The following is a 24,434-nucleotide window of genomic DNA, read 5'->3' as shown; positions in this document are numbered from 1 at the left end:
ATTCCCGATCCAGGTATCCTGGAGAAAACAGAATCACCCTCCACTATAAATAAGAGCAAAAGTATGTCACCACCACACCAAGGTTCTCCAGACTGGGTCCTAAGCTTTAATCAACAATCACACTTTTACAGCAGAGTGCAATGTTTTCAGAGCCACACAGGACCCCTTTCATCAGGTATGTGATGTCACATGTGTCACATGGCTGATGAAGGGGTCCTTGGTGACTTCAAAATGTTGCAATCTGCTGTAATGATGTGATTGTCGAGTAAAGCTTAGGACCCACTCTGGAGATCCTTGGTGTGCTTATGCATAGTGAAGGATACTCCCGTTTTCTCCAGGACTGGTAATGGATCGGGAACAGGGGTATCCAAGCTTCCACCTCTCAGGCAACAGATGTCCACTTCTTGGCAGGGCACTCAGCGTGAAAAGGTCTCCACAACCTCCATCACTGGCAAAGAAAGGGAAAAGGTGAGTGCCACAATCATCTAAAAATTATTCATTATTACAATGCTGCTAAATACATAGCCCAAAAAAAAAAAAACACCTTTCAGACTCTAGGCCTTACTTATGGCTCCTGGATTGGATTCTGGAGTCCAGAGACTTTGAAAAGTCTTGGAAGGATGAAGCCTCTGACCCTGTGCCCGCATCCTCCACCAATTGTGAAAAGGGCCGTGCTCTGACACCAGGTTTGTCACAATGATGATGATGATTATTTCCATTCTTCTCCCCTTGGAATGTATACAATGTATCTTTTTCTCCATTTAAGAGAGAAAGTACGTTCATGGGTGGGTTTTCTTGAGTGATCGCTGTGATGGCCAATCACAGGCTATAACAGTGCTCACAAGATTGAGATCTGGTCCTCCCACCTCCCAATCACTAGTACAAGACAACTCAGACACTTCTTGTTTAGTAGATGTCAAAGAGTTAAACCATCTGACAGTTTATTTATTCTCCCAGACCCTAGAATTGAAACTCCTTGGTCTGGTGTGGCCATTATGAGTTCAAACATAGCATGTGATTGGCTAACACTGATGTATGTAATGTAGATATGGGCCGACAATGATTTTTACTCACATACACGTTATTATTAATGAACTTTTGTATTCCCAAGAAGTTCTTTGACTAGGAAATTTTCCATCTTTTGTGTCACCATAAAACCCCCCTTAAAAGTGTTTCTGAAGAAGGTACTGTAAGTCATTACATATAGTAGGTGAGGTTGAAAAAAAAAAAGACACAAGTCCATCAAGTCCAACCTATGTGTGTGATTATATGTCAGTATTACATTGCATATCCCTGTATGTTGCGGTCGCTCATGTGTTTATCTAATCGTTTCTTGAAACTATCAATGCCCCCCACTGAGACCACCGCCTGTGGAAGGGAATTCCACATCCTTGCCACTCTTGCAGTAAAGAACCCTCTACATAGTTTAAGGTTAAACCTCTTTTCTTTTAATTTTAATGAGTGGCCACGAGTCTTGTTAAACTCCCTTCCGCAAAAAAGTTTTCTCCCTATTGTAGAGTCACCAGTACGGTATTTGTATATTGATATCATTATTTCTTTATCTGTAGATTTCTCTTTCTGTAATTGTCTGTCCATTGGCAACTTTCTGTATTTTTTATGTCCACCAACACTACTTTTGAAGTTATGTCGGCTTCTTCTATTTTTTTTAAGTAATAGCAAACATTTCTTTCTGTGCAAATCAATCATCTCATTATTGTTTAGAATAGTTTTTTATATTTGTTGTTAACTTTATTGGTAATAGCCGTGTCAAGACTGGTTAGATCCTGATAGATAAAAAGTTGCAATCACTTTTTTATCATCATGAAAATAAGTGATGTAATATACAGTGCCTTGAAGAAGTATTCATACCCCTTGCAATTTTCAAAATTTTGTCATGGTACAACCAAAAATGTAAATGTATTTTATTGGGATTTTATGTGATAGACCAACACAAAGTGGCACATAATTGTGAAGTGGAAGGAAAATGATAAATGATACAAATAAATATGTGAAAAGTGTGTGTGTGTGTGTGTGTGTGTGTGTGTGTGTGTGTGTGTGTGTGTGTGTGTGTGTGTGTGTGTGTGTGCGTGTGCGTGTGCGCGCGTGCGTGCATTTGTATTCAGCCTCCTTTCCGCCGATACCCCTAACTAAAATCTAGTGGAACCAATTGCCTTCAGAAGTCCCCTAATTAGTAAATAGAGTCCACCTGTGTGTGATTTAATCTCAGTATAAATACAGCTGTTCTGTAAATCCCTCAGAGGTTTGTTAGAAAACCTTAGTGAACAAACAGCATCAAGAAGACCAAGGAACACACCAGACAGGTCAGGGATAACGTTGGAGAAATATAAAGTAGGGTAAGGTTATAATAATAAAAAAAAATCTCCCAAACTTTGACCATCTCACGGAGCTCTGTTCAATCCATCATCCAAAAATGGAAAGAGTATGGGCACAACTGCAAACCTATCAAGACATGGGCGTCCAACTAAACTGACCGGCTGGGCAAGGAGAGCATTCATCAGAGAAGAGCCAAGAGGTCCATGGTATCTCTGGAGGAGCTGCAGAGATCCACAGCTCAGGGGGGAGAATCTTTCCACAGGACAACTATTAGTCGTCTCTCCACAAATCTGCCCTTTATGGAAGAGTGACAAGAAGAAAGACATTGGGGGAAAGAAAGTCATAAGAAGTCCTGTTTGTAGTTTGTGAGAAGCCATGTGGAGGAGGGGGCAGCAAACATGTGGAAGAAGGTGATCTGGTCGGATGAGATCAAAATGTAACTTTTTGGCCTAACACTGCCCATCCCTCTGAACACACCATCCCCACCGTGAAACATGGTGGTAGCAGCATCATGTGGTTGGGATGGTTTTCTTCAGCAGGGACAGGAAAGCTGGTCAGAGTTGATGGGAAGATGGATGGAGCCAAATACAGGACAATCTTAGAAGAAAACCTTTTAGTCTGAAAAAGTCTTGAGACCGGGGCGGAGGTTCACCTTCCAGCAGGACAACGACCCGAAACATACAGCCAGTGCTACAATGGAATGGTTTACATCAAAGCCTATTCATGTGTTAGAATGTCCCAGTCACAGTCCAGACCTAAATTCCATTGAGAATCTGAAAATTGTTGAAGACTTGAAAATTGTTGTTCAGTCGCTCTCCATCCAATCTGACAGAGCATGAGATATTTTACAAAGAAGAAGAATGGGCAGAAATGTCCCTCTCTAGATGTGCAAAGCTGGTAGAGACACCCCCAAAAAGACTTGCAGCTATAATTGCAGAGAAAGGGGGTTCTACAAAGTATTGACTCCGGGGGGCGCCATACAAATGCCCCCCACCCACTTTTCACATATTTGTAAAAAAAAATGTACAAACCATTTATCATTTTCCTTCCACTTCACAATAAAGTGTTGGTCTATCCACAACCCCCCCCCCCCCGAAAAATACATTTATATTTTTGGTTGTAACATGACAAAATGTGGAAAATTTCAAGGGGTATGAATACTTTTTCAAAGCACTGTAATTGCCAAAACAAAATCTCCCAATCTACTTTGTTTCTCCAGGATAATGGATAAAAAGATACATCGCATCCTAATCAGAGGAGAAAAACAAAATACACATACATACATACATACATACATGGCTGTGAAAAAGTATTTGCTCCCTGTTTTTTTTTTTTTTTGCATACTCGTAGCACTTAAATGATTCAGATCAAACAAATTTTAATAGTACACAAAGATAACCCGAGTAAATAACAAAATGCAGTTTTTAAATGATTTTTTCATTTATTAAGGGTAAAATTAAAAACTGTCCAAACCTGTCTAGCCCTATGTGAAAAAGTAATTGCCCCCTCGCTAAATTATGAATGAACTGTGATTAACCACATTTTTTGGAAAGCTGAGTTAAATTTCACTTGCCACACTCAGGCCTGACTACTGCCAGACCTGTTGAATCAAGATATCACTTAAATTGAAGTTGTCTGACAAAGTGAAGCACACTAAAAGATCTCAAAAAGAAACACATGCTGCAATCTCAAAAAATTCAATAATTGTGAAGGCTTTGGGACGGCAGGGAACCACGGCGAGAGTCATTATCCACAAATGGAGAGAACTTGGAACAGTGGTGAACCTTCCCAAAATACCTCCAAGAGAACAATGACGACTCATCCAGGAGGTCATAAAGTAACCCTGAACAATATCTAAAGACCTGCAGGCCTCACTTGCCCCAGGTAAGATCAGTGTTCATGACTCTCCAATAAGAAAGAGAGACTGGGCACAAGGGGCGTCCATGGGAGAGTTCCAAGGCCAAAGCCACTGTTCACTAAAAAGAACACAAAGGCTCGTCTCACATTTGCCAAAAAAAAAAAAAAACATCTTGATTATCCCCAATACTTTTGGGCAAATATTCTCTGGACTGGTGAGACAAAAGTTGAACTTTTTGGAAAGTGTGAGTCCCGTTACATCCGGTGTAAAACTGTCACAGCATTTCATAAAAAGAACATCATCCCAACAGTCACACATGGAGGTGGTAGTGTGATGGTCTGGGGCTGGACGACTTGCAATAATTGATGGAACCATGAATTCTACGATTTACCAGAAAATCCTGCAGGAGAATGTCCGGCCATCAGTTCATGACCTCAAACTACACTTGGGTCATGCAGCAGGACAATGATCCAAAACACACCAGCAAGTCCACCTCTGAATGGCTCCAGAAACAAAACAAAATGAAGGTTTTTCGAGAGGCCTAGTCAAAGTCTGGACTTAAATCCAATTGAGAAGCTGTGGCATGACCTTCAACAAACCGTTCATGTTACATAAACTCTCCAATATGGATGAATTAAAACAATTCTGCAAAATTGCAAAAAAAAATAAAAATTGACATCAATGTGAAAGACTCATTGCCAGTTATTGCAAATGCTTGTTTGCAGTTGTTGCCACCAAGAGTGGTACAAGCAGTTATTAGGTTTAGGGGGGCAGTTACTTTTTCACATAGGGCCAGGCAGGTTTGGACATTTCTTTTCCCAACAGGAAGTACCCGACATTTTAATTTTACTGGTAATCTGGAGTTGCCAAGAGGTCTAAAGTTGACTTCTTACCTCCCTTCAGCCACTGGATGAAATCTTTGTACGTGTCTGTAAAACAAATACATTCTGTTATATTATCTATTATATATATTATCATTCTGTTATATATTGTATTATTTTGATTTGTAAAAAATGGTGTCGTTAACATCCAAGTAAACTGGAAGTGATGTCATTGCTTCCAGGTTACTATCATGAACAGTCGATCAAAGGCAATCCTGGCTTTGCTTGGCTGTCTGGCCAACCAGCAAAAACACCAGCTGGACACTTGGGTCATCCGGTGGGATGGGAGAGCCCAAGAATGGCATGGGAGGTGGTCGTCTGGCCAGCCGACAGATGCACCAGCTGGTCGCTCGGGTCACCTGGTGGGACAGCAATTGTAATAGCAATTGAGCAGATAGTTGGCAGCTTCCGATTGCTATTACAAGAGAGCTGACCGCTGGCTCTAAAAAAAAAAAAGGCATCATCCCGGTATAACCAATGAAATCCCAACATTGTACGGGTACGTCACTGGTCATTAAGTGGTTAATTATTGCCCGTTAAGGCAGATTACTGTCTAATTTAGGGCTCTATCTATCTATTGTGACAGGGCTTCAGGGTGTCTATTTGTAGTGAAGGACACTGGTTTCACTGTTTTCTGCAGGATTGGTAATTCCTGGATTGAGATCTGGAGTCCAGTGACATTGAAAAGTCTTGGAATGGAAGAAGCCTCTAACCCTGTGCCCGCATCCAGTGATGTAATTAACGGAGTTAAAGTAAACGGCTTTACTTAACGCAGTTACTTTAGAGAGTAATGAGTAATCTAACTGATTACTCTTCCCCTCATGGTAACGCCGTTCCCATTACTTGTATGGCGTTACCGCAATTACATCTTTTGCCACTAGGGGCGCACCCGTCACGATCTGCGGAGTGCTCCGTGGCCTCGGCCTTAGGAAAGGCCGTGGCTTTGACCTAGCTCCAGAGCGGCGGCCATCTTGGTGCACCCACCAGCCGTTTACAATGTGATTGCGCCGTCAAATGACGGAGCGATCACTTGTAAACAAACCGGAGTAATGATGGCGCCGGCTCCTCTCTCCCCTCTGTGTACAGATCTGTACAGTGGAGGGGAGAGATCGGATGGCAGCAGCGCTGTGGGCTGGATCTGTAGTGCCCACAGTGCTGCTCTGTGACAATTGCAGTCTCAGCCATCCCTCCATACCCAGCCAATACTCTGCAATACTCGGTAATACCCAGCCATACTCAACTATAGATTGTGGATATTACAGTGGGGGAGATTGTGGATATTACAGTGGGGGAGATTGTGGATATTACAGTGGGGGAGATTGTGGATATTACAGTGGGGGAGATTGTGGATATTACAGTGGGGGAGATTGTGGATATTACAGTGGGGACTATATGGTGGTGGAATTTTAACAGGTTTTTGCAAATTCAATTATTATTTGCTGATCCGAAAAATGATCCAATCTGTGACTCTGATCAGAGGAACGTTCTGATCCGTGAGTTTGGGGGGACAGATTTACAGAGGGGGAACAGATATATGTGTGGGGGGAACAGACGTGCAGGGGGGTACAGAGGGGAACGCGCCCCTTGCTTACAGTAATACCAGACCCGCCCCTTAGAATATAAAAAAAGTCAGAGTTACTTTGCTGCGTAACTAATTACTTTTCCAATGTAGTAACTGTGTTACTAACGCAATTACTTTTTGGGAGATTTGTAACTTAACTAAATTACTTTTTTAACGTAAAATGACCAACACTGCCCGCATCCTCCACCAAGTAACAAAAGGAACATGATCTGACACCATATCAATTCATCCACAGCATAACCTACCTAGCTTAATTTCCAGGCTAAACTTCTTTGACTTATCTGCAGAAAGTGAAAACACACAGATAACATGTACAGAATTATACCATTGAAAAAGTGCAGTGCATAAAATCTACTTATGAGTCTAAACATAATTAATGAGTGACAATCCATTACTAACAATATAAAATAATAAACATATAGATAAATTCCATAAAGGGGTCCGGAGAGTACACCGTGAAATGTACTACAATATACACCTCAAAAAATTGTGAAGTGAGTAGCAAAAAAAGTCCCAACTAAAAACTCTGTGTTAGATTGGAAAGAAATCCAGGGATTGCCAATTTGACACCCAAATCCAATAATAAGTATTTGCTCCCCGTTTTTTTTTTGCATTGTCCAAACCTGTCTAGCCCTATGTGAAAAAGTAATTGCCCCTTCGCTAAATTATGAATGAACTGTGATTAACCACTTCCCACCCGGCCAATGCATATATACGGCCGGGTGGGAGCCGTCTACTCCTGATAGGACGTTCAGGAACGTCATTCAGGAGTAGCGGGATCGCGCGCGCGCGCCCGCGCAGCGGCGCGATCCCGATGTGCTCGTGTCACCCGGACACGGCACATCTCAGATCGGCAGGAGGGCTCTGTGATTGGCCCTCCTGATCACATGACGGCCGTGTCCAATCACGGCCGTCATGTGATGTAAACAAACAGCCGGTTGCTAGGCAATCGGCTCTCCTCTCCTCACACGGAAGTCACCGCTGAGGAGAGGAGAGCAGAACGCTGCAGCCGGCTGATGATCAGTGAGTATGAGCTGCTTTTTACAGCTTTTTACTCACTGATCATCAGTGTAGTGTAAACACACAACACACCACACAGTACAAACACAGTCCCCACACATGTCCCCAAAACACACATGTCCCCAAAACATACATGTCCCCAAATAATAAAAACACATGTCCCTAATAATAAAAACATGTCCCCCACATATGTCCCACTAAAATCACATGTCCCAATGATTATCTGCACACATATGTACGTGATCACCTGCACACATATGTACATGATCATTTGCGTACATATGTCCGTGATCACACAAACCAATTATTATACACTTAACGGAATTTTTTTTACCAAAAACATGTAGCAGAATACATTTTGGCTTAAATTTATGACAAAATTTGATTTTATTGGATTTCTTTTCAAATAGAAAAAAGAAAATATTGTTTTTTTTCCAAATTTCCGCTATTTTTGCGCTTATATCGCAAAAAAAAAAAAAAAAACGGAGTCGTGAATAAATAACACCAAAATAAAGCTCTATTTGTGCGAACAAAATGATAACAATTTCATTTGGGTACAGTGTAGCACGACCGCGCAATTGTCACTGAAAGCGCTAGAGCGATGAAAGCTGAAAATTGGGCTGGGAAGGAAGGGGGCGAAAGTGCCCTGTATTGTAGTGGTTAACCACATTTTTTGTAAAGCTGCTTTAAATTTCACTTGCCACACTTAGGTCTGACTACTGCCAGACCTGTTGAATTAAGATATCACTTAAATAGAAGTTGTCTGATAAAGTGAAGCACATTAAAAGATCTCAAAAAGAAACATCATGCTGCAATCTCAAAAAATTAAATAATTGCAAAGGCTTTGGGACTCCAGGGAACCACGGCGAGAGTCATTATCCACAAATGGAGAAAACTTGGAACAGTGGTGAATCTTCCTAAAACACCTCCAAGAGCACAATGAAGACTCATCCAGGAGGTCATAAAGTAACCCAGAACAACATCTAAAGACCTGCAGGCCTCACTTGCCTCAGGTAATTGGGGATAATCTCGATTATCCCCAATACTTTTGGGCAAATATTCTCTGGACTGGTGAGACAAAAGTTGAACTTTTTGGAAAGTGTGAGTCCCGTTACATCCGGTGTAAAACTGTCACAGCATTTTATAAAAATAACATCATCCCAACAGTCACACATGGAGGTGGTAGTGTGATGGTCTGGGGCTGGACGACTTGCAATAATTAATGGAGCCATGAATTCTGCAATTTACCAGAAAATCCTGCAGGAGAATGTCCGGCCATCAGTTCATGACCTCAAGCTCAAATGCACTTGGGTCATGCAGCAGGACAATGATCTGAAACACACCAGCAAGCCCACCTCTGAATGGCTCCAAAAACAAAACGAAGGTTTTTCGAGAGGCCTGGTCAAAGTCTGGACTTAAATCCAATTGAGAAGCTGTGGCATGACCTTCAACAAACCGTTCATGCTACAAAACTCTCCAATATGGATGAATTAAAACAATTCTGCAAAATTGCAAAAAAGATTTGACATCAATGTGAAAGACTCATTGCCAGTTATTGTAAATGCTTGTTTGCAGTTGTTGCCACCAAGAGTGGTACAAGCAGTTATTAGGTTTAGAGGGGCAGTTACTTTTTCACATAGGGCCAGGCAGGTTTGGACATCTTTTCCCAACAGGAAGTACCCGACATTTTAATTTTAATGGTAATCTGGAGTTGCCAAGAGGTCTAAAGTTGACTTCTTACCTCCCTTCAGCCACTGGATGAAATCTTTGTACATGTCTGTAAAACAAATACATTCTGTTATATTATCTTTAATTAAAAAATATTAAATACAATAAAAAAAAAACACAATACTCACAATAGGCAGTTTATATTGGGGGGGGGGGGCTCTTTCTGATTATTTTTTTTCCCATTCCCTGTCACCATTCTTGTCTAGTCCATAATGACATGACCTGACCCCGATATCTCACATATCCAAGGAGTCTGCGGGAGTCCATGTGCAGAGCATGTGCCAAGGGGCGGAGCTCACATGTCATTGGGGGCCGAGCTGCCTGAACCCAGAAGTAGAAGCTGGCTGAGGAGGATAAATATGGCAGGCAACCTGAATAGTGAATCACTGCAGGACAACATTGGATCTGCTGGGCAGGTATGTGTTTTGAACAGAGGTATGGGAGGATTGGGGGGAGGATGGGGCGGGAGGATGGGGGGGGGGGGAGGATTGGGAGCTCTTGAACATCCAAAGCACAACATATGCACATTTTAAATAAATCTGTTCTTGGACTGTACTAGTCAAATTGGACCCCTTAAAGTAGAATTAAAGGCTTTCTTTGGAAAAGTGTAAGCAGGCAGGCTATTTATTGCACAAGGTACTTTTTTTTTTGAATGTACGCTGAGCATGCGCAGCTCAGTATACGTTCCGGCATGGTGCCTGTGTGCCGGGATGACTGAACTCCTGCACATGGGTGGAAGTTTCATCATCCCACATCTGAGAGATGATGCAATTTATTGTGAATAGCTGCCCAGTGCACCTCCCAAAGGCATATACACTGCAATGCAGCACGGTGCCCTGTGCTTTGCCCTGCCATAAAATGAAGCCTGCCCCATTTCTGCATGCGTTGCTGTGAGTTTCAGCCCATTTATATTGCATTGACTGTTCAACTCAATGTAAGGCGCTGTTACACGCATCAACGCATGACAACACATAGGACCTTATCTACATAACTATATTAGGGAGTGAGAAAAATGTTGAATCCATTAAGCCTCGTAGACGCGGTACAATTGTTGGGAGGAGATTGTCTGTTGACAGACTGTTGTCCTAAAATCTGACCGTTAGTACGTTCCTTCTAACAATTGTTGTCCAACTTTCAGCCAAATGTTGGATGGCAGGCTAGTAAATTTTCGGCAGACAACGGTCTGTTGTCTGATTTTCGTATCGTCGGTACACAAGTCCGTCACACAAAAGTGGAAAGTAAAAACACGCATGCTCGTTATCAATGCTCAAACACAAAATTAGCAGAAGGGGTCCAAAGGGTGGTGCTCAAGAGCTGAAATTCCTTGTAGTACTTCACTACGTTTGTGTTTGTTGGCTGACAAATTGTATACCGTTAGTATGCAAGACAAGTTCCAGGCACACGCCTTCGGACAAAAATCAGACGCTCGGTTGGCCAACAGTCTGATCGTGTGTACGAGGCTTTAGAGTGACAACCAAGAAATTAGTACTTCTAGAAGTTGAGGGCAGCAATCACACCCAACATAGGTCTCTTGGCACATATTTTCTTTAAACACTCTGAGGATATGTGTGGGTGGGGCTGGAAATTGGCCAAATTGGAGGAAAAGGTTAAACAATTCTTGTATTTTTGGGAGGTAACTGAACAGTCAAGGAGGCAACTGTAATCTGAGATCACTAGCACTGGCACAATGGTGATAGTAACTGCGGCAAACCATTCCAAATACTCTTGAACCAGAACTCAGTAACTCTGGCGATACAAGTACATTTACAGTAACGTTGGAGGCTTACAGTATCTCTCAGTACTGCATATGTCTCAAACGTCTGGCCTACATTACCGGGCGCTGCATCTGTAAGAGGGGTGGCCGACTAGTGATGTGAAGGCACAAACTGCTGTTGAGGAGACTTGCCAGAGCTTAGAAGTTTAGTCTTTCGGACGGTGAACAGTGAAGCTTGCAGCGTTGTCCATAATCTTTCCCTCCTCAAGCAGGAACCTTTTCCTGAGGCCAACTCACTGCCCCTGACAAGCATGGTTCCTCTTCCTGCACTAGACCCTCGCATAATGCATGCCAAATGCAATAGGGAACTGCTACCTATTAACATTGCCAACACTAAAGATGGCCGCTGAGCACATCCAGCGTTACCGTGTCCAAACACACCACTGCTCCCCTGATAACTCCTATGGAGCCTACAGAGGAACAATGTTTCTCTCCTCAAGCACAGCAGCACAGTAATTAGTGTCACCTACAGCAAGGAGGATGAATTGCACCTGCCAAGATATGGTTCTTTATTTCACCCATGTGACTGTCTATTTCAAATGTAAGTGGACTCAGAGACTGAAAATTAGGCCGCGTACACACGCGCGGACTGTTCGCCCAACTTTGTCCGTCCAACAGTTTCGGCAAACAGTCCGCTCAAACTTAGCATGGACGGACATGGCCACACACGACGGACGAACAGTTTGCTGAAACCGTGCGCGATGACGTGAACGGCACGTACGACGGGACGAAAAATACGACGTCCTATACACTGCATTATAGCTTTCGGCGTGAAAATCCTTTCTGAGCATGCGCGCAACTTTGTTTGACGAACAAGCCTACACACGAGCGGACTGTTCGCTGAAACAAGGTTTCAGCGGACAGTTTTACGGAATTTCCGAAAAACCTTGTTCGTCAAACTGTCCGCTGAAACTGTCCGCTGAAAGCCCACACACGAGCGGACTGTCCGCCCAAACACTGTTCAGCGGACAAAGTTGGGCGAACAGTCCGCGCGTGTGTACGCGGCCTAACTGGCATTTTATTAAAAATATGAATGTCAATTGAGTCATTAGGCAGGTGTGAAGAAATGCTATAAATGAAGAATGCTTTCAGAAATAAAAGTGTTAATATATTATTTTCATCAATTAACAAAATGGAAAGTAAGAGGAATCCTTGACTAGACTTGCACACAGTTTTTGAATTACCTCAGCAGGTAGGTTGTTCTCTGTTCATCTTGGAGAACGAAGCACAGATCTCTGTGGGTGTTGGATGCCTCCGATCCTTCTGTCTCTTCATGTCATCCCAAACAGACTCCATGATGGTGAGATAAGGACTATGTGGGGGCCAAACCATGACTTCCAGCACTCCTTGTACTCATTTACACTGAAGATAGTTCTTAATGACATTGGCTGTATGTTTGTGGTGGTTTTCCTGCTGCAGAATAAATTTCCGTCCAATCTCCTCCCTAATGGTATGGCAGAACACCAGTGATCCTGACCAAATCTTGCCCCAAACTTGCAAGGAACCTTCACCATGCTTCAGTTGCCTGCAGACACTCAATGTTGTATCGCTCTCCAGCCCTTCCCCCAAAAAACTGCCTCCTGCTGCAGACAAATATTTCACATTTTATTCTTTAGTCCAAAGTGCCTGCTTCCATTTTTCTGTCCCCCTCGGTTCCTAGGTTTTCTTACATAGTTGAATCATTTAGCCTTGTTTCCACAATTCTTCCATGAAGACCACTTCTGGCCAGACTTCTCCAGACAGTAGATGGAGGTACCTGGGTCCCACTGGTCTCCTCCAGTTCTGTGCCGATGGCAGTGCTGGGCATCATCCAATGTGGAAGGGAATAAAGCATGATGTGTCTTTCATCTGCTTCATACAGTTTCCTTGGCCGACCACTGCGTCTACACTCCTCAACATTGCCCGAACAATGATTTCCTCAATGCTGATCAAATAAGGCAGGTACTTATCCATCATGCCGTACTATCAGGGAGGCCCCAACTCTATTCTGTAGTGGACAACCACCCCAAGCATCCAGCCAATGTCATTAAGAACGATCTTCAGTGTAAATAAGGAATCTAAAAAGTGATGGCTTGGCTCCCACAGAGCCCTCAGTATTATGGAGTCTGTCTGGGACGACATGAAGAGACAAAAGGATTTGAGGGAGCCGACATCCACAGATCTGTGCTCAGTTCTCCAAGATGTTTGGAACAACCTGCCTACTGAGTTCCTCCATAAACTGTGTGCAAGTCTACCTTGAGGAATTGATGCCGTTTTGAAGGCAAGGGGCAGTCACACCAAATAAAGCTGGCATAGAAATTTTAGTCATCTATTATTATTATTATTAATAATTGCTGCATCAATTAGTTAGAGAGGAGTTGGCTGTATGGATTGTCAAGCCGGGAATCCCTTCTTGTAGGGGAGGTTTAATCAGTAAATGTTGAACACCTACCATGAAAGAATAACCAAACCCAATCAGCACCGAGTGCACTTCCCCACAATCCTGCAGAGAAAAAAAAAAAAGACAGAATTAGTGCTGAATACAATGAGGATCGGAGTTATGAATTGAATGTATAGTATTTATTAGTCACATAGCCATATACACATTCATATTCTTTAACTATGGGTTTTCTCTCCAACTGTCAAGGGCAGTTATATCTTGGTTATTATCCATAAGGAAAATCAGGCATGCGTCCTCTTATGTTGTAAATACTAGGATGGAGCCTACCTAGGTTCAGTTTGAACCTTGGCTGTTTGTAAGATTGGTCAAAGGTCCCAAATATTTCCCTTCACCCCCCTCCCCCCCATGCTCATCCGGAGCTGAGCATCATATGGCTGCCAAGTAAGTTGCGGGTGCTGGCACCAATTGTGTCCCTAGCAACCATCACTGTCACTGGCACATTGCTTCCATGGCCAGAAATCAACAAACATATAGGCAAAGGGGCGGGGATAGCAATGACACCACCAAAAGGGATAGCAATGACACCACTGCCCAAATATGATCACAATGATGTCACTATTATCCCCACTACTTCAATTATATAGATAAAGACAGTTTGGGAAGCGGTCATTCAGGATCGGTCTTGTTGCACCAAGTACATCAGTTTTTTGTTTTGTTTTTTCATTTTGATGAGTCGGTGAGCAGTGGGCATTGTGATTAATGATGGATTTACAACAATGGACATTTTTTATTATTCAATAAAGGACTTATCAAACACTTGGGTATATTTATTTCTGGGTGACATCTTTTTTTTGCTTTGAGAATGAATAGGTTTCCAATTTCCCCCATACTCATTCACATGGGGCGGGGGGGGGGGGGGGGGGCTGGTTACACTTAAGCTCATTATTATGTACGGTATCTCTATCTCAAAATCAATAAAAACAGATGTTGCACATGTAATGTTACGGGCTGCAGAAATATTTTCCTTCCACAAGATGGCAGTGGCAAGTGTTATTTATTTAGCTTGTGACTGAGTTTAGGCTTTGGCTCTCTGGGAAATGTAGTCTGAAAAAGAACCTGAGCCATGGCCATCACTGGGAAACCAACTATGATATCATATCCCTGGATATGATATCCAGGGATAACCGGGAGCAGGAGGGGTCTTAAAAATGAAATCCCAGGAAGGAGGGAGGTCAGCTGGGGAGCACATCAACCAGAGAGTGGATGATAGAAGTGCTGTGAGGTGCCATGCTCTGCTGTGCTGAGTTTCATTGGAGGCTGCCGTATCCTCGGGTGGCTGGACCAAGCTGAGCCTGCTGTCCAATCGACTGCTCTGGTGCCTACTCTTCAATGTCCATCTGTGATTTGGGCCACCACCACCATGGCCTGATGGGGAAATGCAGGAGGGAACCACCAAGGTACATGACATCTCGCCCGCCATCACTGATGATCACCTGTGAGAAATGGGACCCTCCATTGGTTCATCCAACCAACTGACAAAGGAGAATTCCAGAGAAAGGGAGTGGTGAGCAGGTCACAGACTCAGTTAAGCTGAATCGTTGTTGACACTGTCAGTTTTCATTTGCAATAAGTTGCAGGTATAAACCCTGCACTCACTATTGTGCTAAACGCTTATTCTGTTGCTAAACTAGGCCCAGCGCTGCCAAGTTACCTATTGTTCTTCTCAGAGCTCTGCACTGTGCACACCATAACACCTTATTGCTGCAAGTGGGTCTGCCTTAGCTTAAAGAACCAAACTGCATCTAAAGACTCCCCTTCCTTACTAATTACCTCTTCAGGTAAAACCTGAACACCCAACATATAGACATACCCTTATTTTTCTGCATGCCAACATCTCAAAAAGGCCCCAATGTAGCCAGCAGAAGATCACCTCAAAGACTATACTCAGATTACTTTATCCTGAGGGCAGATCTGTGTTCATCTTTACAGTATAATCTCTCAGGCCTAAAATTAGCCCCCTTGTCTGTCTCAAGTAGGGATGAGCCGAACACCCCCCTGTCCGGTTCATACCAGAACTTTCGAACGGACCTAAAATTTGTGTGAACTTTAGAACCCCATTGAAGTCTATGGGACTCGAACGTTCGAAATAAAAAGTGCTAATTTTAATGTCTAATATGCAAGATATTGTCCTAAAAAAGGTTTGGGGACCTGGCTCCTGCCCCAGGGGAAATGGGTCAATGCCTAAAATGTTTTTAAAAACTGCCGTTTTATTCGGGAGCACTGATTTTAATGACGATTAAAGTGAAAAGTAAAAAGTGAAATATTCCTTTAAATATCGTGCCGGGGGTGTCTATAGTATGCCTGTGAAGTGGCACGTGTTTCCCGTGTTTAGAACAGTCCCTGCACAAAATGACATTTAACGGAAAAAAAAAGTCATTTAAAACTGCTTGCGGTTTTAATGTAATATCTGGTTCCGGCAATATGGATGAAAATCATTGAGAAAACTGGCATGGGTAGCCCCCCCTGCCCATTACCAGCTCCTTTGGGTCTTGTACAGATATTAAGGGGAACCCCATACCCATATTAAAAAAAAAGGAAAGGCGTGGGGCCCCCAGGCCCTATATACTCAGAACAGCAGTATACAGGCGGTGCAAACAAGACAGGGACTGTGTAGGTTTGTTGTGTTAAGTAGAATCTGTTTGTAATTTTGAACTGGTACATTTTTAAAGTGTAGCTCCAGTCAAAAAATCTATTTTTAAGCTTTTTGGAAAACATAGGGAAGGGTTATCACCCCTGTATAATTTGTTTTGCCGTCCATCTTTTTTCATCTCACTTCCTGTTGTCTCCGTCCATTTGCAAGTAGGATGTTTGAAAGTAGGGGCCTGCCCTATATGCTCTGCAGAAATGTGCGCCTAAGGTGTTGGCGTTGCCACAACACTGTAAACACTCAAAGTGACTCTTGGTAGGTGCTGGAGAGCCCTGCTATGAACAATTATATCAAGAATTGTAATTACATGCCATTGTTGAACAGTGGTAGAAAAATAGGGCCTTTGGTGGTTATGGTGCTGGTGCCACAACACTAAGTCCTCACAGTTACTCTCGGTGGGCACAGGAACGGCCCCTACTGTGAAATATTATATCAAGAACTGTAATTACACGCCCCTGTTAAACAGGTTTTGAAAAATTGGGCCTTAGGCACTGGTGCCACGACACTGCAACCTCTCCCATATACTCTAGTTGTAGTACAGGAATGAGCCCTGCTGCAATGCTTTGCATGAAAAATTGTAATTACACGCCCCTGTTGAACAGGGGCTGAAAAATTGGGCTTGTGGCATCACCCAGAACCAAACATTTTCTTCCAAGATATCAGTGGAGGAGGAAGAGGATAGACAGCCAACATAACAGGATAGTCACATAGCATCAGCATAGGCAGTCTTGACGGGATGTAATATTTAAAAAATATATATTCGGTTACATCAGCTTCAGGTGCTTGGTAGCTGGTGGTGATCGAAGACTGATTCATCTTTATGAAGGTCAGTCGATCAACCGAGTCGGTGGACAGGTGCACCCTGTGATCGGTTACAAAGCCACCAGCAGCACTGAAGGTGCGTTCCGAAAGAACGCTGGATGCAGGACAGGCCAGAAGCTCAATTGCATACTGTGCAAGCTCTGGCCAGTGATCCATCCTCAAGACCCAGTAAGCCAGAGGATTTTCGGTAGGAAAGGTGCCCAAGTCTGACCTTGCCCCTAGGTATTCCTTAACCATGTAAATCAGACGCTGGTGATGATTGCTGGAACCGATCATACCTTGGGGCTGCGGAATAAAAAATTGCCTGAACGCAATCGGTCAGAAAGCCACCTTCTCCACCGCTCCTTCTGACCGATGCCTCAGCAACATGTTGTCCAGAACCAGGAGTTTGTAACCTTCCAGTCTCTGGGAACGCGTTGCACAGACCTTTCTGCAAGGCCTCCCGGAGATGTCTCATACTCTGCTCCCTCTCCGAAGGCAAGATAAGGTCCGCAACCTTACCCTTGTACCGTGGATCAAGGAGAGTGGCCAGCCAGTAATGGTCCCTCTCCTTGATCCGAAGAATACGAGGATCCTTCCGCAGGCTTTGCAGAATCAGGGAGGCCATGCAGCGTAGGTTAGCTGAGGCATTCAGTCCGGAGTCCTCTGGGTCACTAAGGACAACATGATCCGCAGCTACCTCCTCCCAGCCACGTACAAGTCCACGGGTTTCCTGGGACTGTAAATCATCCCTACAAGACTGCTGCTGCTGATGCTGAGTGCCAGCCTCCACCTCCATGCTGACACAATCATCCTCATCCTCCTCCTCCTCATCCTGTGTAATGGGTGGCACAGCAGGAACACTGTCTGGATAAAGGGGGCCTTGAAAGGCAAGGAAGTCCTCCTCTTCCTGCCTCTGTTCTGCCTCAAGTGCCCTGTCCATTATTCCACGCAGCGTATGCTCCAAGAGGTGGACAAGAGGTACAGTGTCACTGATGCATGCACTGTCACTGCTCACCATCCTTGTGGCCTCCTCAAACGGTGACAGGACAGTGCATGCATCCCTGATCATGCCCCACTGATGTGGTGAGAAAAAACTGAGCTCCCTGACCCTTTCCTGGTGCCGTAGTCACACAGGTACACATTGATGGTCCTCTGCTGCGTGTGCAGCTGCTGCAGCATGGCCAATGTTGAGTTACACCTGGTGGGCATGTCACATATAAGGCGGTTCTTGGGCAGGTTCAACTCCTTTTGGAGCTCAGCCAGCTGAGCACAGGCATTAAACGATTGGCAGAAATGCACACAGACTTTCCTGGCCTGCTTCAGGACATCCTGTAAGCCCGGGTACCTGCCCAAGAACCGCTGCACCACCAGGTTAAGGACGTGAGCCACACAGGGCACATGGGTCAGTTGTCCCTGTCGGAGGGCAGAGAGGAGGTTGTTGCCATTGTCGCAAACCACCATTCCTGGCTTAAGCTGGTGTGGCGTCAACCACCTCTCGGCCTGCCCCTGCAGAGCTGACAAAACATCTGCCCCAGTGTGGCTCCTGTCCCCCAAACAAACCAGCGCAAGCACGGCATGGCATCGTTTTGCCTGCGTACTTGCGTAGCCCCTGGAACGCCTACGGAGCACCGCTGGTTCTGAGGACAGAGCACTGGAAGAGGCCATGGAGGAAGAAGAAGAGGAGGGGGTGGAGGAGAGAGGTGTGTCACAACCAATAGTAGCATTTTGGAGGCGTGGTGGCGGAACAACCTCCAACACTACTGCACCTTGTCCTGCATCCTTCCCAGCTGCCAGAAGAGTGACCTAATGGGCCGTGAAAGACAGGTAATGTCCCTGTCCATGCCTGCTGGACCATGAGTCAGCGGTAGTATGCACCTTATGATCGTATGACCAACCTGTCCAGCGAGGCAAGGACATTGCCTTCCACATGCCGGTAGAGAGCCGGAATCGCCTTCCATGAGAAAAAGTGGTGTTTGGGGACCTGCCACTGAGGAACTGCACATTGTACAAACTCACAGAAGGGGGCCGAGTCTACCAACTGAAAAGGCAGCAGTTGAAGTGCTAGCAATTTAGCCAAACTAGCATTCAACCGCTGGGCATGTGGATGGCTGGGAGTGAACTTCTTTTGGCGGTCCAGCAGCTGGGGCAGAGACATTTGCCTGCTATAATCGGACGTGGGTGTACTGCTAGCAGAGTGCCCGCAAGCACTTGTTTGTGACACACCTAATTCTACACCTTCATTCCTCTCAGTGCAGGTTTCAGAGAGGACTGAAGGTCTAGTGGGGTTGGAGATCCCAGCTGATGAGGAGCAAGGAGAGGTCTGCTTGTTCTTTGGTGTGGGTCTTTGAGGTACGCTTGCCAACAAGCTGCATGGCAGGTCAACATATGTCTGGTCAAGCATGTGGTGCCCAAGCGGCTGATGTTTTGGCCACGCGAGATACGTTTGAGACATATGTTGCAAATAGCAGCGGTGCGATCTGATGCACTCGTCTCAAAAAAGGCCCACACCAAAGAACTTTTAGAATAAAGCGCAGAGGCAGCGCCCTGCACAGATGGAGCTCTACGGTGTGATTCAGTCGGTGTGCTGCCTCTAAGCTGGCCCCCGGAGGGCATCCTGCCTCGTTGGACATGTGCCTCCTCCTCCTCCTCTCTCCTACCAGGCACCCACGTGGAGTCAGTGCCCTCATCATCCCCTCCCTCTTCATCACTGGAGCAAACCTGGCAGTATGCTGCAGCTTGTGGAACATGACTGCCAGATTGCTGTCCTTCTTGAGCATCCCCTCTCTCTGCGCTCACGCTACTCCCTTCCTCTAGCTGAGTATCATCATCAGAGCGTACAAAACACTGAGCATCCTCCTGGAGCATGTACCCAACACTGTGCTCAAAGAGTTCAGGAGACTCCTCAGGAGGGCGTGGTGGGTCTAGGGAAGGAGTCACTGATGATGACATTGAGAGAAGGGAAGACGATGCGTTGGCAGCTGCTTTGCTAGTACCCTGAGACTGGGTGAGAGAGGATGAGGAGGATGAAGAGGGCTTGGTCATCCACTCTACCAAGTCTTCGGCATGTTGCGGCTCAATATGTCCAGCTGCTAAAAGGAAGGACAAGCGTGTTCCATGGCCACGTGCCGATGATGACGATACACCGCGTCCACGACCAGCACTGTTGTCTTTTGACACAGAGCCTGCTTGCCATCTTTTATCGGCTCGCGCCTGTCTGCCTCTCCTTGCTGGCCTTCCAGACATGGTAATGGCCTGAAGGGAGATGGGAAAACCAGCAATTGGGTAGTGTATATTGTGCTGGGGGCACACACACAACACCCACTCCTGCAGATGGTTCAATTAGAGAAGAGCTATGTAGGTGGATATAACGGTGTATACTGCGGTCAGGGCACGCAGACAGCACGCACAATCTCCTACAACTGACTGCAAACTCTATTTAAAAATAGCAAGATAGCTAGCTATGTAGGTGGATATAATGGTTTATACTGCACTACAGAAGAGCAAGAACACAAAATCGGCCGATAACGAACTGTGTATACTGTGTTGAAGGTACACAGAACACCCACTATATCCTACAGACGCCAACACACTACACAAGACCGCCGCAATAAGTGTATATTGACTGGTTTGCGCAAAAGTTATAGCATCTACAAACTGTGGGAAACAGTTATGGCATTTTTATGCCATTTTTATTATTATTTTTTTTACTAGTAATGGCAGTGATCTGCCATTTTTAGCGGTACTGTGACATTTCGGCGGATAGATCGGACTCTTTTGACACATTTTGAGACCATTAATATTCATACAGTGATCAGTGCTATAAATTGAACTGATTACTGTGTAAATGTCACTGGATGGAAGGGGTCAACACTAGGGGGTGATCAAGGGGTTAAATGTGTTCCCTAGTTTGTGTTTCTAACTGCATGGTGATGGGAATGACTGGGAAAAGAGATAGATCACTGTTCCTACTTACTAGGAACACATAATATGTCTCCTCCCCCCTGATAGAACGGGGATTTGAGTGTTTACATAAGCAAATACGCATGCTGGCTCTTGTTCCCGCAACTGCGGGTGGCGATCAGGCCCACCGGTTACAGGAATCATGTCCCCCTCCTTCCCGTGGGCGCGCACCTCCGGGAAGGAACAATGTACCCATATGTTGTTTTGCATAGCCGTGCCATTTTGCTGACGTATATCAACGTGAGCCAATATGCCAGTATACTTTGTGATACTTTTATAACGCAAACCTGACAATGCAGTTACGAATCCAAATTCAGACAAAATTTTTGTTATTCAGAGATCTGGCTGTATCCGAATTTCCGAATCACAATAGTTAAAAATTATCAACAAATCCGATTTGTTTACAGATTTCAACAAATCCAAAATAAATTATAACAAAACAAATTATTCAAATTCGAAACAGTAATTAAAAATTGAAAAATAATGTGAAGATATGAATTCAAATTTGAAAATAATTAGAATTTGTAATGGATATATTGCAATAAATACAGTAAGTACAGTAAAAAAGTAAAATAAGATGATGATTCCTGCTTATACAACAGAATACAATAGCATATATAACAGAATAGAAAATAATAGAATACCATAGAATATATTATATTCTATTTTATTCTGTTATATAGAGTAGCATAAGTCGGAATCATCATCATATTTCACTTTTATACCTTACTGTATTTATTGCAATGTTTCTATTTCAAATTCAAATACATTTTCAAATGTGATTCAAAATAAATATATATGAAATTAATCCAAATAAACAAAATTAATCCCAAAAATTAATCAGTCTAACATATCGAATATGACAAAACAAAATTTGTAACTTAGCAAACTAATCTGAAACCAGGGGCAGATCCGGGGAGGGCAAGAGGGCAAGGGAGCAATTGCTCCCCCTGAGAAAATAGTGAGTGGGCAGGCATTCAGGTCAGTAGGCGGCCAGCAAGTGAGCGGAGCGGGCAAGCAGGCCAGTTAAAGGGCTAGTGGGTGTGCAGAGCGGGAGTGCGGTCTTGCTAGTAAATGGACCGCTCAGTGAACTTGGTGAGCGGGCGGAAGAAGGAGCAGAGAGATGACATCTCTCGCTGCCCGCCCTCACATGTGCTGAAAAACTGGGGAGAGAAGCCCGTTTCTCTACTGTTACTGTTGTTGCAGGATAGTGACAATCTGCATCTGGTGGCAATTAAACATGGATAGTGACAATCCCAATCTGGTGGCAATTAACGTGGAAAGTGACAATCCGAATCTGGTGGCAGGCAATGTGGCAAGTGACAATCCGCATCTGGTGGCAATTAATGTGGCAAGTGAAAAGCTGCATCAGATGGCAAGTAACATGGCAATTAATGTGGCATGGCAACTAACAAGCTGCATCCGGTGGCAGTGAATGTGGCAAGTGACAATCTGCATCTGGTGGCAATTAACATGGCAAGTGACAATCCGCATCTGGTGGCGATTAACATGGCAAGTGACAATCCACATCTGGTGGCAGGCAATGTGGCAAGTGCCAATCCGCATCCGGTATCAATTAATGTGGCAAGTGACAAGCTGCATCTGGTGGCAATTAATGTGGCAAGAGAAAAGCTGAATCAGGTGGCAAGTAACCTGGCAATTAACGTGGCAAATGACAAGCTGCATATGGGCTTCATCTGGTGGCAGGTGACGTGGTAAGTGACAAGCTGCATCTGGTGGCAGGCAATGGTGGCAAGTGAGAATCTGCATCTGGTCACAGGTGATGCGGCTAGTGACCAGCTGCATCTGAAGGAAGGTGACGTGGCAACTAACAATCTGCATCTGGTGGCAGGGAATGTGGCAAGTGACACTCCGCATCTGGTGGCAGGCGCCGTGGCAGGTGACACGCTCAGGGGTCCCACTGATTCTGGATTAAGGGTTAGGGCCGGTTCACACAGGGGGCGATGCGAGGCGACACCGACTTGCCTCGCCGCGACCTGCCGCGACCTCAGCGGCGACTTGCAAATGACTTCTGTATAGAAGTCAATGCAAGTCGCCCCGAGGTCGCCCAAAAGTAGTACAGGAACCTTTTTTCTGAGTCGAAGCGACTCGAGTCGCTCCTCTCAGAACGGTTCCATTGTACAGAACGGGGGCGACTTGTCAGATCGTGGCACGGCAAGTCGTGTCGCCTCATGTCGCCCCCTGTGTGAACCGGCCCTTAGAGTTGAACTATTTAATTTTATATTACAATGTAATAGAAATAATGTGCTTCACTCATCCTGACACCATAACAACCTTGGTGCCGGGATGATTGAAGCGTCAACAACAGGCATTGCCCCGACAAATTGCCCACGAGAACCTTATTTTCTGGCAGTTGCCCTCGAGACCAGACTCTGGATTCACCCGTCTGAAACAAACCATATTTTTCCATTGTGACCATCTCTAGTCTGTTATTCTGAGTCTATGGAGCTCTTGTAAGCCTGCGTATATTTACAGAAAGGTATACTGGGGGTGTCAGTGAGGTTGAGGCCTCACACAGGGCTGGTAAGAGCAGGGTACACAAATCTACCAGCAGCTCTTGTAGGGGAAGCAGTAGAGAGTAACTCGGTGTCCCGGGAGCCGCACATCAAGTCAACACCTGCTGTATGATAGTAAAGGGCGGTCTCAGCCTGGACCCCCACCAGACCATGCCCCCAATACTTTTCATTCCACCTACCATAGTTTACTCTTGCGGGGGGTAGCTCTACATATATAAAAAAATGATTCCTGTAACAATGCAACTATTCTGATTTGGTGCTATGATAAATTGCACAAGTAAGAATTTTTGCCACATTAGTTAATGACCATTTCTGATTTGACTCACCTTGAAGATACATCAAGTCATGTTCAGGCTGCTCCTCCAATAAGCGTCCTCCTTCAAATCTACATCCCAGATGTTCCGTCTTTATATAGCGTTCGTAAGCAGGAAATCCGGACTTGTGTGGAGTGAACTCAAACCAAGCTTCTGAAATGAGAAGATTTTCCTCCAGTTATTGTCCATCCAGAGATGTCACCTCTACACACCGAAGAGTCACCTCTATTCCCTCTTCATTGCAAGCAATGTCCTTCCAAGCTTCACAAGAAAAACAAACAACAACAACAAAAAGACCAACTGTAGAGCTGCCCGTGTACAAGAAGAGTTTTGATTGAAAATTGTAGTTATCAAAACATTCATCTAATTTTTTTAAATGATTGGTGGAGTCAAATCAACGTTCGTTTTTGACTGCAGTGGTGAGAAAATTTGAAAGAGCGGGATGGAAACATTCTCTAGAATAAACAAATGTATTTTCTTTTTTGTTAATGAAACGTATTGTAAAACCGCACACACAAAACATGTCCCATCATCATATACCATCTTTGGCACAGT

General features: G+C 44.5%; 1 protein-coding gene across 1 annotated transcript in view; it reads right to left on the bottom strand.

The window, feature by feature from the left end:
- LOC143957720 (cytosolic phospholipase A2 gamma-like) overlaps positions 1 to 24,434 on the bottom strand; it is a 99,245-nt gene that overhangs the window by 26,730 nt on the left and 48,081 nt on the right. The window contains exons 8-12 of the mRNA XM_077467419.1: positions 23,892 to 24,032; positions 13,609 to 13,659; positions 9,417 to 9,452; positions 6,901 to 6,936; positions 5,086 to 5,121 (exon numbers count right to left, since the gene is read on the bottom strand). Of these exons, the coding sequence (XP_077323545.1) occupies positions 5,086 to 5,121; positions 6,901 to 6,936; positions 9,417 to 9,452; positions 13,609 to 13,659; positions 23,892 to 24,032 (300 nt within the window). The remainder of the gene's footprint in view (positions 1 to 5,085; positions 5,122 to 6,900; positions 6,937 to 9,416; positions 9,453 to 13,608; positions 13,660 to 23,891; positions 24,033 to 24,434) is intronic.

Source organism: Lithobates pipiens, unplaced genomic scaffold (assembly GCF_037356315.1).
Source record: "Lithobates pipiens isolate NorthernLeopardFrog02 unplaced genomic scaffold, aLitPip1_a1.2 Scaffold_55, whole genome shotgun sequence".
NCBI classification, from domain to species: Eukaryota; Metazoa; Chordata; class Amphibia; order Anura; family Ranidae; genus Lithobates; species Lithobates pipiens.
Note: the sequence above shows the minus strand (reverse complement) of the source record. Positions and strands in the feature narration are given on the sequence as shown.